We start from the raw sequence: 12,279 nt of genomic DNA on the forward strand, positions 1-12,279 counted from the left end.
CCTTTGGGACAATTGTACAAGCAATATCAGCAAGCATTTCATGTCAGAATTAGTCTGAGACACCTGTGTGCCAAATTTCCATTCTAACCCAGCAATACTGCTCTGCATGGCTTTTCTGCCAATTGCTTACCTCTTTTAACTTGTCCAGCTCATTTTGCAGAGTCTGCTTGGATACTTCCACCTCAATGATTTGCTGCCGAAGGACTTCATTTTCATCTTCTGCTTTAACTCGTTTCTCCTCCACACTCTCCAGCTCATGGTGCAGTCTGACAGAAACATCTTTGGCTACCTGGTCAAAAGAGGACAAATGCATGAAGATCATCCATGAGGAGCAACAGCTACAGCATGTCTCCTACAGTAAGAAGCATATTACAGCCCTAGACAGCCAAGAGATTTTTAATTCAATTATGACACTGTTGATGGAACACTCCAAGCCTTCCAAGCACCAATATGAATATTCATTTCTAATAAAGAAATCCAAACTGAAAATATATTTGATTACCCATCTCCAGCTCCCTCTACACATTATGCTAAGGCAATGTCATGAACAGCAGGAGGAAAACAAGCAGACACCAAAGCTGCCCATCAAAGTCCCAGCACATCCCACAGACAAAGCCAAAGACAAGGAATTGTGCTATAAAGCTGACAGGTCATCGATCAAAGCAACGTGCATGCAGCAGTCACAGCCACACAAACTTGCTGCTCTAGCAGCAATCACAACTAGGCAAGAGTGATATGAAATACATATATACAGAAATACATGCTAGCTTGGGTTTTCTGAGTCCAGCCTAACAAGAATAAATATTTACTCCAAAAACATTTGTAAAGGTGATACATCATACAAGATGAGGAATTATGGAATTACAATAAATCAGTAATAAAAACACTCAATATTTTTTCCATTGAAATCCAGGTACAAGATTTTTACTGAGTAATGTATCTTTGCTACTGTTATAAGGTTATAATTCCGTTTCCATCATAAAAGAAAAAATTAGATCTGACATTTTAAAAGGTTTGATGACTCGATATGTTACTCTCATTTCCACTGCTGACAACAAATCATTCTGCTTTCAGAAGGCTTTATGTTTTCCATTTTTAAGTACAATATTCTTAATAATTCTAGTTGAAAGCAGTGCTTCTCTACAGAAGATATTTTTAAATAGCTACAAGATAGCAATATCAAGAAAGATGAGTAAAGCTAGGTAAACATCATGTCTATAAAAAGCGTTATTTGGTCTTAATGGAAGCATTTCTGAAAGATACAAAAACTGTTTCAGTATGAATATAATTTTTACAGGTATTTGTGTTTGTAGGGAAAGAGCATTTTGATTCTCTGTCTGCCCTACAAAAATATTATGAGTCTGTTCCTGTTACAAGCAACTCACTAGACACTAAGAAATGTAACTTAAGACTATTTTTTTCCAGTTACTTGGCATAAGCAAGAAGTGAAAAGGAAGGAAACAGCATGAACTGGAAAAAGCATATCAGGTTTTGTTTATACAGCATTGCAAAGCTAAGGTTTTCAGTAAAGCCAGTAGAACAAGACCCTTTAAATCTTTCAAATGCAGAAATGTAACTTGACTGTATTTCTTTCATTTTGAATCTGAACACATGTTTTTTTACTCACTGACACATCTTTTTAAGGCGATGAGCTGAATATTTGTTCTCCACCACAGCAGAAGGAAATTGGTCATGACGTTTGGAGAACTACTGCTTGTTTCATGTGTCACCCTCACTTCCACTGCAGAGAGCCACATCACAGTCTGCTCTCTTTCGCTGTGAATATTAATCTCTCAACCCACCTTTAAATCTTGTTCCAGGCTCCTAATGAGCTCTCCATCCACATGGCCCGTTTGTGCAACTTTCAAGCTTTTCTGTTCTGCTTTCCTGAGACGATATTGCAGAATGCGGCAGTTCTTGTTCGCCCGGTCCAGCTCTCGCCGGAGCTCCTGCAGCTGGTAAACATCTTCCTCTAAATAGCTGTCACGCATTTCTTCCATTTCAGCCCGAAGTTCATCCAGCTCATCCTGTGAGAAGTCAAAACAGTGCTCCATCATACCTCTAAATCTCACCCATGGGAGCAAAATAGGAAACATGCTCGCTAGGATACCAGATTAATGAAATGATACAGATTGCAGCATGCAGCTCCAGAAGTCACAGGAACAGAAGTTTTAACCCAGCACTGAGTAATTATGCTGAGCTAAATAAATTAATACTTGTCATATTTCTTCCAGCTGCTTTGATAATTAAAAACAAACCAGATGCTCATGTCTCCCAAAACTGGTAACCTTCATTTTACCATCTCAAATTCAAATTAAAACTGCACAATACTTTACCACTATCTGAACTGATTCCTTGCTTTACTTGGACTACAGTAAACCTACTTAAGCAAGTACCTCAACATCTCTGTGTGGTGTGCCTTTTTAATAACCAACACCTCCTAAAAATGAAAGTTTTAGGGAAAAAAAAAGTGTTTTAAATGAAATACTGAACTGCTCCATGTGGAGATGCTGAGCCTAACACTGTGCGCTGGACATGTGGGTTGTGTGCAGGAGAAAGTGGGGTTTTGTTGTGTGCACACACATCTCAATAACATGACCACAGGAAAAAAACAAAACCTGTGGCTATGGGAATAACCTGCTCATTTTTCCTGGGCATCATAAACTGTCCCAGTTCCACATTACACCATGAGTAGCACTTGCTCTCTAAAGTCAGATTAAAGATTTACAGCGGAACACACTAAGCTCCATCATTGCCATTCATTTAACACATGTGTGACTCAAGCTCCAAAGCTGGAACTGTTATAAAGGTCTTCCAGGCAGAGGGGCACAAGGTAATCACCTACTACATGAGAGAAAAAACCATGATTCTACAAACTGAACAAAGTTGGGGGTGGGCCAGAAATATCAAGAAAGAGAGGCAGGAGGAGAATATTTGAAATTAACTATTAATTTTTAAATTTGTTTCTATAAAATTGCATTTGATATTATAAAAACTAAATTTTCTGTGGAGAACTTTGCTTAAATAAGATTCCAGGAGAACTTGTACTGGGACTACCTGCACCATGACCCCACTTCACGTCTGTAAATCACTCTTGAAATTCCAAGGATGGCTGGAGATTATTTTCCACTTGAAATACCAAGGGTGGCCAGAGAATATTTCACACTTGTCTCAGGTGGAGAAGGCACTGCTATGAAGTCAATACCCTTGACAAAGCCCCCCTGCCCTGGCTGAACCATCCCAGTCCCTGCATGGACACATCTGCCCATACTCTCCTGGTAGTCCTCTCAACCATGTCCCCTTCCCATGGCATAACCAGGCTGACATATTAATCTTGCATCATTGGAGCTTTGATAATAAATGTAGGGCAGATCTTGTCCCTGAGCATAGTCCTGACCAAAGGAAGATGGGTAGATGGGTTCTTTAGCCTTGTCAGTTATGTTAGAGTTACAGCATTATTCTTACCAAAATCCCACCCATGTATAAAGGCTCCAGTATTTATATAGCTATGGTTTAATTTCATTTAGTTGAGCCAGCATAAATTTTGGGTACACACAAACTGTTATTTCCAAAATTAGAGCTCTGGCTCATCAGTGAGGTTTTGCTCCATCAGTACAGCCCTATGCTGCTCTCCCTGGATGCTCTGAAAGGACAGAGAAGTTTTCTCACAATCCCATTATGTCACTGTACATTCTCAATATATTCAGATTTCTGCTGCAGGAGCATCCTGTCTCACAGTCTCTCTGGGACAGGTGCAGGAGTAGGATATTTGTGTGGATGGATAAACTCCAGGGTTACTCCTCAGTGAGCTGGATCATGCTCACATCATACACTGTCTGAAAAGGAATAGTGTAAGCACAGTCATCGAGGTTACCATTGCAGCAACATCCTCAGAAGTTCCATATACATTAATTAAGCACAAACAGCTGACTTCAAGGAAGCAAACGAGCTCTGTAGACCAAACCCAGCAGGATTATTTCACAACAATTCAGGGTCCAGGCTCCATCTACTCCTCCTCAGGACACAGCCAAATACTCTGGCCAGTTTACAGCCAACACACTGGTGAAGTTTTGATAAATTACGTGTATTTTTAAAAAGAAAAATGTAGCAATGCATGCTTGATTGGATTGGGAACGAGACCTGCTTTTCTTTTCTGTGTACACACTTATCACTACACTTCACAATTATAGACATTTTCAAGACGTAAAAGTTTACCCAGGGAAGATAAGAGATGCAGAAGAAAATGTCAAGGTTTTAGAAACTGATTAGAGAGTAGCAGTGACTTTTGAAGCTAAGAAAAGGAGTGCACTTGTGCATTATCAGTTTATTAACAAGGTATTTTGGCTAAGGTACTCACATCAAAAGCAGAGTCTTTACCAGTCAGAGCTAACACAGCCCTATGGAATGCACAGGACCAGAGTTATTTCTTAAGGTTTGTCTGCAGACTCAGGTGATGAATTTACCTCCACTAGATTTAAGTGACTTTTTAATGTCATCTTCAGAATGCTAATGTTAGATTAGTAATTTGATTGTAAATTAAAATTTTGAAACACAAATCCACAATAAAGAAAAACAACTGTCATTAACAAATTAATGGGATCTGGTTTACAATCTGATGTTTACATTCAAGAACTAAGGAATGGCTTCCATGTATAAAGCAGCCTGCAATTATAATGTCATTGCTCATCTCTTAAACTTCCTTCTTATCTTTATCAGATTTGGTTGATAGTAAATTTGGTTAGATTCTAGAGACAAATAATAAACAATATTTAATTTCAAAGCCTTTATTGCAACCAAATTTGGAAAGTGAAGTTCACATAATTTTAAACAACTCAATCCCTGAAATACTCATGCCATTTAAACTGAATATTTCCAAATCCCATCTGTGGGCATGTGAGTTCTCCCAACCGTAAAAGTCACTGGAGACTTGATTCCAATTCTTTTCTAACACCAAAGAAGTTCCTCAAAGAGTTGAAAGCATTGGCATGAGTTATATAGCAGGAGACAGGACTGTCTTTACCCTCCTGGTAAACCAAAGTTTCCTCAATCTGTCTTATCAACACAGCTGTGACTTTGCAAGTCAGTGTTGTGGGATTTTATTTTGGTTGGTTTCTTGTTTTTGTTTTTTGGGGTTTTGTTTTTGTTTTGTGGTTTTTTTGTTGTTACATTTTTGTTTTGGTTTGGTTTATTGTTTTCTTTTTTTTATGCTATGCTTGCCTCTGGTTTTGGTTATAAATACAAAGTTTGTTTTTCTCTAGTGTAATTTTGCAGATAAATTAGAATTTAGAATACAATGAAGGAAGCTGTACTTTAAAATCTCACACAGTTCTCCTCTCAGATTTTTTTTTGACTGAACTGAATTTCTTTCCCACGGTTAATTTCTTTTCTAGTCCCCAAATTTTCACATAGAAATCAAGCTATGTCCTGACTTGTATTAAGAGATACAGCACCCTTTGGATGAGCTTTAAAACAAGGCAATATGAGGCCACAAACAGTTTTGACTGTATAAGGAGCAGAAACCTCACTGCATGTGGCATCAGCCCATTTTCTGTTGTATTGCTGCAGTGCATGGGGCTTGAACCTATGTAGTCTGTCCAGCCCAGAGAAAGAACCAGATTAAATCAGATAGATTAAATATTTTTGAATAGCAACATGAAGTCCTATTTTTATATAATACATATCTAGAGAGGAACATGTCACCTCTGGAAAATCTAGCTCAGATTTTGTATGTCAGTCAGCACACAATTATAGATACAGGGATAACTTTAACTAAACCATAACAGTTTAACTTCAGTTACAATAAAGACACAGTCTTGCTTTTGATACAGGTGACAAGGCCAGTGACAAGAGTATAGATGTTTTCATTTCTTAACAGCTTATTCTCCTTGGCAAGTACTCGTGATTCTGCTGTGGACACTGAAACTGCATGTTAACAGATCCTAAGTCAGAACTGTCCCAGTTGCACCTGGAGAATCAGAACAGCTTAAACTCTTCTTCTAAAGCAATCCATGCACAGAAAATCAAGGCAGCTAAGTTAAAGACCCATGGAAGGGGAAATTATAACAAACTATGATGGTCCTACTTACTAAACTGGCAAACTACTGCTTTGAAGGAAAACATGTCAATCATTTGTGAAATCAAAGGCAAATACAGCAAAGCCAAAACTCCCAGCGTGGTGGTTTGCAAAAAAGGGATGTTCTGGCTGCAAGGCAGATGGAAATAACAGATAAGCCAAACCCTTGACTTAATTAAAATGTATTGTTCTTACTACTCTTATTATTGTGAGTTAGAATTAAAGCTCTTTCTCTCAGGAGGTGTTGAGCTTCATGCTGTAGACACTAATATTGTAAAACTGAAGAAAGAGATCAGAATAGGCACTTAAAAGTAATTAAAACAACAGGCAAGAAAGCAGCCATCCCTCTTTGTTCATCTAAAAATTGAGAGCTGCTCCCTTCCTTAAACAGGGAGGACCTGCTCCAGCACCCCAAAGTGGCAATTGAAATTGGGAGGTTAAGTGCTGGCATCGGGAAGCTTCAGTTTGCTGTGCATTCCTGAAGGGGATGAAAGCCTCTTCTTGATGCCTTTTAATTTAATGGTAATTATGCTATTACTTTCAGTAAGAACAGCACGAGGCAGAAAGTCCTGCAAGAAGAAATATTGTTTAGGAAAAGCTAAACTGCTTTTCTTTCCCTATGTCATGCTGGTCATCAGGAAAAAAAAATGAATGGAAGTGTGTTTTCTAACTGGCAGCTCTTTCCAAGTTTGCAGTAGAAATCCAGTTGCACCAGCTCCTGAGTCTTTCAGCTTATGGTTTCTTTTGGCCCAGACAACTCCCTGAAGGCCAGCTATTTGGGAATTACCCATCTGAGAGGCACAGGGGGGCTCTGTGGACACAGGGCCACACACAAAGAGCCACTCTGTTTGCAGGAGTCCCCAAGACTGCAGTGCAAAAGCAACAAAATTAGGATTCCCTGTTTCCCTGTCAGTGTGCCAAACCGATGTGAACTGGCTGAGAAGGGGAAAGCCTTGTGTGCAATTTCCACCACTGTGTAGCCCAAATACATACTGATAGGTCATTTTCTGCCTGTACTGAGCAAGTTGAACATTTGCCTGTCAGAAGAGAAGCCATTATCTCATTAATACCTTTACTGATGCCATGCTTGTTTATTATTGATTTAATTACAGTGAAGTATAATGAAGTACAAATTAAAGGAATATGCCTTGTTTATGATTCTTAGGGGAAAAAAAAAAAACCAAGAAGAAAGAGAGAGAGCAAAAGACAGAGAAGAGGTCAGGCCATGAAGCTATTACACTGAGTAACCCATACTCATCTGAGTCATTCCCACTGAAATGACCAGGAATACTCGCATAACTTATGGGCTCTGTCTACCCATCCAGTCTGGTTATGGTTTGTAACAAGGTTTGAAAATAAATTTTCCAATCATCTCCACCAACTGCACACTCATTCTCCCCACAAGAGCGCACAAGAAACAGATTCCTTCCAAAATACAACTGAGATCTACACTCCAAATGAGCATCAAATGTGCTCCATTACTCGAGTCCTATGGACAGCTTTAAAACACATGCATGATGGGGATGTTTTGTTCAAGGGGACTGACTAAATGCAGTCCAAAGCAAGGCCATCAAACTGAAGGGTCAGGTCATCTGCACCACTTGCATTAGGTCAGCCTGCTGACTTACCTTCACCGAGATGAATTACTGCCTAAAATAAAAAAGCTCTTATCTCAGAGTCTGAATAGATACTAAATAGTGGAATGCAACCATGAGTCAAAGAAAACTTGAAAATTATTATTTGGGAGAAATTACACGCAAAAAACCAGCATAAAAGTCACACGGATACTGAATTCATTACTCTGTGAATACAGTTATGCACACTGGAAAAGTCTCTAGGCTCCACTGAATTACAACACATCAGTGCCCAGAAGTGATATATTAAGTCAAAAATACCTGCAGACCAGGGAGACAAAAACATACAAAATCAATAAATCGTATAGTATTTAAGAAAATGTAAATGAAGGAGGAAATTCAATTGCCTATGTAAAAAAAATATGTTTATTAATTTACCCAAAAGTCATATTTACAGATTTTGTCAGTACTATTTTCTAAATAGAAAGTTATTTAATATACATTTAATCAAATGAGGGGAGAGTGGGGAAGGGAGGAAGAGTGGAAATTACAGTGGGTAGCTGCTATTGCACTGGCAAATCCAGAGCTTCTAGAAAGTCCTTGATAAATCTGAGATTCACAAACTGTGATTTTACATAATCTCTGTATTCATGTTTTAAACATCTCAAACTGTCTATATGTAGGAAATGCTGCTGCTGCTGCTGCTAAGGAATAAACACATCCCCCATAGCACTTCACAGCAGAACTGCAGCACAGATAAATATGCTCTGAAAGGCTTTGATTGGGAAGAAAGCAACAACCATTATTTTTGCCTCTTGCAAAATATGTTAATGAACCCGAAGTCCCTGGGCCCCTGATGTTATTATTTAGCTCTCAAATCAGACTACAGTAATTTCACGACTATAAGGCGCACCCTTTTGACTAAAATTTTCCCTCGAACCCGGAAGTGCGCCTTATAGTCCGGTGCGCCTTATCTGATGTACAAAGCGGCGAAATTTGCCAAACCGGAAGTGTGAGCTGAGAGCCGTGGGGGGAGCCGGAAGTGCCACTGCAGCCGGCTGGGGGCGGGCCCGGAGGCCCGCGACACTGCCCCTGCCGGGTGGAGGCGGGCCAGGGGGACCAAGGCACCGCCCCTCTCCGGTCCAGGCAGTCCTGGGGCCTCATGGCTGCCGGGTGAATGTGGGCAAGGGGGGCCGCGGCACCCGCCTTCCCGGGTCCAGGCAGTCCCGGGAGCCCACGGCTGCCGGGTGAATGTGGGCAAGGGGGGCCGCGGCACCCGCCTTCCCGGGTCCAGGCAGTCCCAAGAGCCCATGGCTGCCGGGTGAATGAGGGCAAGGGGGGCCGCGGCACCCGCCTTCCCGGGTCCAGGCAGTCCCGGGAGCCCACGGCTGCCGGGTGAATGTGGGCAAGGGGGGCCGCGGCACCCCCATTCCCGGGTGGAAGCAGTCCCAGGAGCCCACGGCTGCCGCGTGAATGTGGGCTAGGAAGCCCACGGCAACCCCGCTCCCGGGTCCAGGCAGCCGCGGGAGCCCATGGCTGCCGGATGAAGGCAGGCTAGGGAGCCGGCAGCAGCCCCGTTCCTGGGTCCAGGCAGTCCTGGGGAGCCATGGCTGCCGCGTGAATGTGGGCTAGGAGGGCCACGGCAACCCCGCTCCTGGCTCCAGGCAGCCGCGGGAGCCCATGGCTGCCGGATGAAGGCAGGCTAGGGAGCCGGCAGCAGCCCCGTTCCTGGGTCCAGGCAGTCCTGGGGAGCCATGGCTGCCGCGTGAATGTGGGCGAGGAGGGCCACGGCAACCCCGCTCCTGGCTCCAGGCAGCCGCGGGAGCCCATGGCTGCCGGATGAAGGCAGGCTAGGGAGCCGGCAGCAGCCCCGTTCCTGGGTCCAGGCAGTCCTGGGGAGCCATGGCTGCCGCGTGAATGTGGGCTAGGAGGGCCACGGCAACCCCGCTCCTGGCTCCAGGCAGCCGCGGGAGCCCATGGCTGCCGGATGAAGGCAGGCTAGGGAGCCGGCAGCAGCCCCGTTCCTGGGTCCAGGCAGTCCTGGGGAGCCATGGCTGCCGCGTGAATGTGGGCTAGGAGGGCCACGGCAACCCCGCTCCTGGCTCCAGGCAGCCGCGGGAGCCCATGGCTGCCGGATGAAGGCAGGCTAGGGAGCCGGCAGCAGCCCCGTTCCTGGGTCCAGGCAGTCCTGGGGAGCCATGGCTGCCGCGTGAATGTGGGCTAGGAGGGCCACGGCAACCCCGCTCCTGGCTCCAGGCAGCCGCGGGAGCCCATGGCTGCTGGATGAAGGCAGGCTAGGGAGCCGGCAGCAGCCCCGTTCCTGGGTCCAGGCAGTCCTGGGGAGCCATGGCTGCCGCGTGAATGTGGGCTAGGAGGGCCACGGCAACCCCGCTCCTGGCTCCAGGCAGCCGCGGGAGCCCATGGCTGCCGGATGAAGGCAGGCTAGGGAAGCCGGCAGCAGCCCCGTTCCTGGGTCCAGGCAGTCCTGGGGAGCCATGGCTGCCGCGTGAATGTGGGCTAGGAGGGCCACGGCAACCCCGCTCCTGGCTCCAGGCAGCCGCGGGAGCCCATGGCTGCCGGATGAAGGCAGGCTAGGGGGCCGGCAGCAGCCCCGTTCCTGGGTCCAGGCAGTCCTGGGGAGCCATGGCTGCCGCGTGAATGCGGGCTGGGGGGCCGCGGCACCCCCCTTCTCAGGTGGAAGCAGTCCCGGGGGCCCATGGCTGCCGGGTCCAGGGTGGCTCGGTGGCTCGCGGCACCGCCCCTACCGGGTGGAGGCGGCCCCGGGGGCCAATGGCTGCCGGGTGGAGGCGGGGCCTCGGCCAGCAACCCCACGGGGTGAGCTGGGGGCGGGGCCTCACTGCAAAAAAAAAGTGCGCCTTATAGACCGGTGCGCCTTATCTGATCTACAAAGTTGCAAATTTTGCCGAATCCGGGGGGGTGCGCCTTATAGTCCGGTGCGCCTTATAGTTGTGAAATTACTGTACTTTACAAGTCATGCACCAATCAAACATGTTCTGAAGCTTGTGCACAAACCAGGATGTGAACTGAAAAGTCATAGGACTGTGAGCACCTGTTGACTTCAGGGCTGGATTAACTTTGCAGGATCTGAGAGCGAGAGCAGCACCTGGCAGCTTTTCTGCTTCATTCAAGCACTAGCTACAGGCTTGTTTGGACACATATCGTTGACTGGGGCTGACAAAGCTGTTCGAGCACTCATCGATAGCATTTCTTGAGGGCCAGCGAGGCAAGCTATAGCCCGGTGCAACACACAGCTCATCTCCCCGAGGCAGGGTGGGGCTGCCAGGGACTCAGCTGGAGCTAACAAGGCACATGGCCTCGCTGTTCTTCCCCCAAAGTGACATGTCCCTCGGCAGCTGACCGTCCCTCCGGTCAGTGGGGTCTGTGCCCCGGGCAGGGTTATCACCTTCCCTTCTCTCCGGAGCCACCGCTTTCCAGGTGGAAAAGCAGCATGGCAAGCAGAGATGGGGGATGAGCTTTATTTTGCTAACCCCAGTAACCCTCACTAAACGGAAAAAAATTGGTGCCATCATTTTGCATCATTTTTGCTCTGCAAAACCCTTTGACATCCACAGATCCCTCCCGGGTAATAAAGGAAGCTGTGGAATTATTCCCCCTGAGCTGAGCGCAAGCCTCCGACTCAAGGAGCTACAGTTTCAAGTGAGTAAAGAAATACAATGTAACCTCATATGACACACATCGTGATTTTAAACAAAAATGAACATAGTTCAGATGCATCTGAGTGGAATAAGAGGCCTGGAGTGGTCCCTCAGTCAATTTATAGCCAGAATATGTCACAGTTACAAATGACTATAGAAAGAAAAAAGGACAAAGCAAGACAAAACAGTTATCTAAGAAATCCAAGATAGTGTATTATTTCTGTGCTAGTCCACACCGGAGCAGCGTTTCCAGCACACTGAACTTGTACCAACACAGGCACAAAGAGAAGGCCAGGTAAAGAAAAGCTCAGCAAGCACCAGTTTTATTTTAAGGGCAGTAGGAAGTGTCATACCTCATGGAGGAGGCTGCTTTCACATTACAGCCACGAGGGGTGCAAAGAGAAAAGGGGCACGACTAAAACACCACTGCTGTTTCTGCTAGCACATTCATTTAATTAACACAGTCGAAATTAAAGTCTGGCAGACACAAAGAAAAAGCATGCCTAATTGCTAAAATTTGGGCCACCTTCCTTAAGATTCCTCGCCCTTCAGAGGGCTCCACACTACAAAGGGCTTCTCACAAGTTTCCAGAAGACTCACATAGTGAATGACACTTCTCCATGTGCTGGACTCTTGAAAGTAAACTTGAACATCAATCACTTGTGTCGGCAGTGTTTTGCTACTACTGACAGGACTAACTAGCAATAACTAAAACTTTATCTACTAGCAGCAGTTACCAAGGATCTCCTGGTCCTATAGAGTCATGCACCATGACAAAATTTCTCTTTTTAGACATCAACAACTAAGTAGTACCTTTTAAATTCTGCTGTAGTATTACAGTCTTCCCCTACAGGTAGGTGAAATAAGGTCATGCAAGGAATACACGAAACTGAAATCAATGATGAAATTTCACAGAGACAGTAGAAGAGAGACTTGTCAATGTAAACACTTCTCC

At 45.0% G+C, this 12,279-nt stretch overlaps 1 protein-coding gene across 1 annotated transcript in view; it reads right to left on the reverse strand.

The window, feature by feature from the left end:
• Nucleotides 1-12,279, reverse strand: part of LOC117003867 (microtubule cross-linking factor 1-like) — a 105,284-nt gene that overhangs the window by 89,789 nt on the left and 3,216 nt on the right. The window contains exons 2-3 of the mRNA XM_033074418.2: nucleotides 1,803-2,027; nucleotides 131-289 (exon numbers count right to left, since the gene is read on the reverse strand). Coding sequence (XP_032930309.1) covers nucleotides 131-289; nucleotides 1,803-2,000 — 357 coding nt within the window. The 5' untranslated portion in view covers nucleotides 2,001-2,027. The remainder of the gene's footprint in view (nucleotides 1-130; nucleotides 290-1,802; nucleotides 2,028-12,279) is intronic.

This window comes from Catharus ustulatus, chromosome 1 (genome assembly GCF_009819885.2).
Source record: "Catharus ustulatus isolate bCatUst1 chromosome 1, bCatUst1.pri.v2, whole genome shotgun sequence".
Lineage (NCBI taxonomy): Eukaryota > Metazoa > Chordata > Aves > Passeriformes > Turdidae > Catharus > Catharus ustulatus.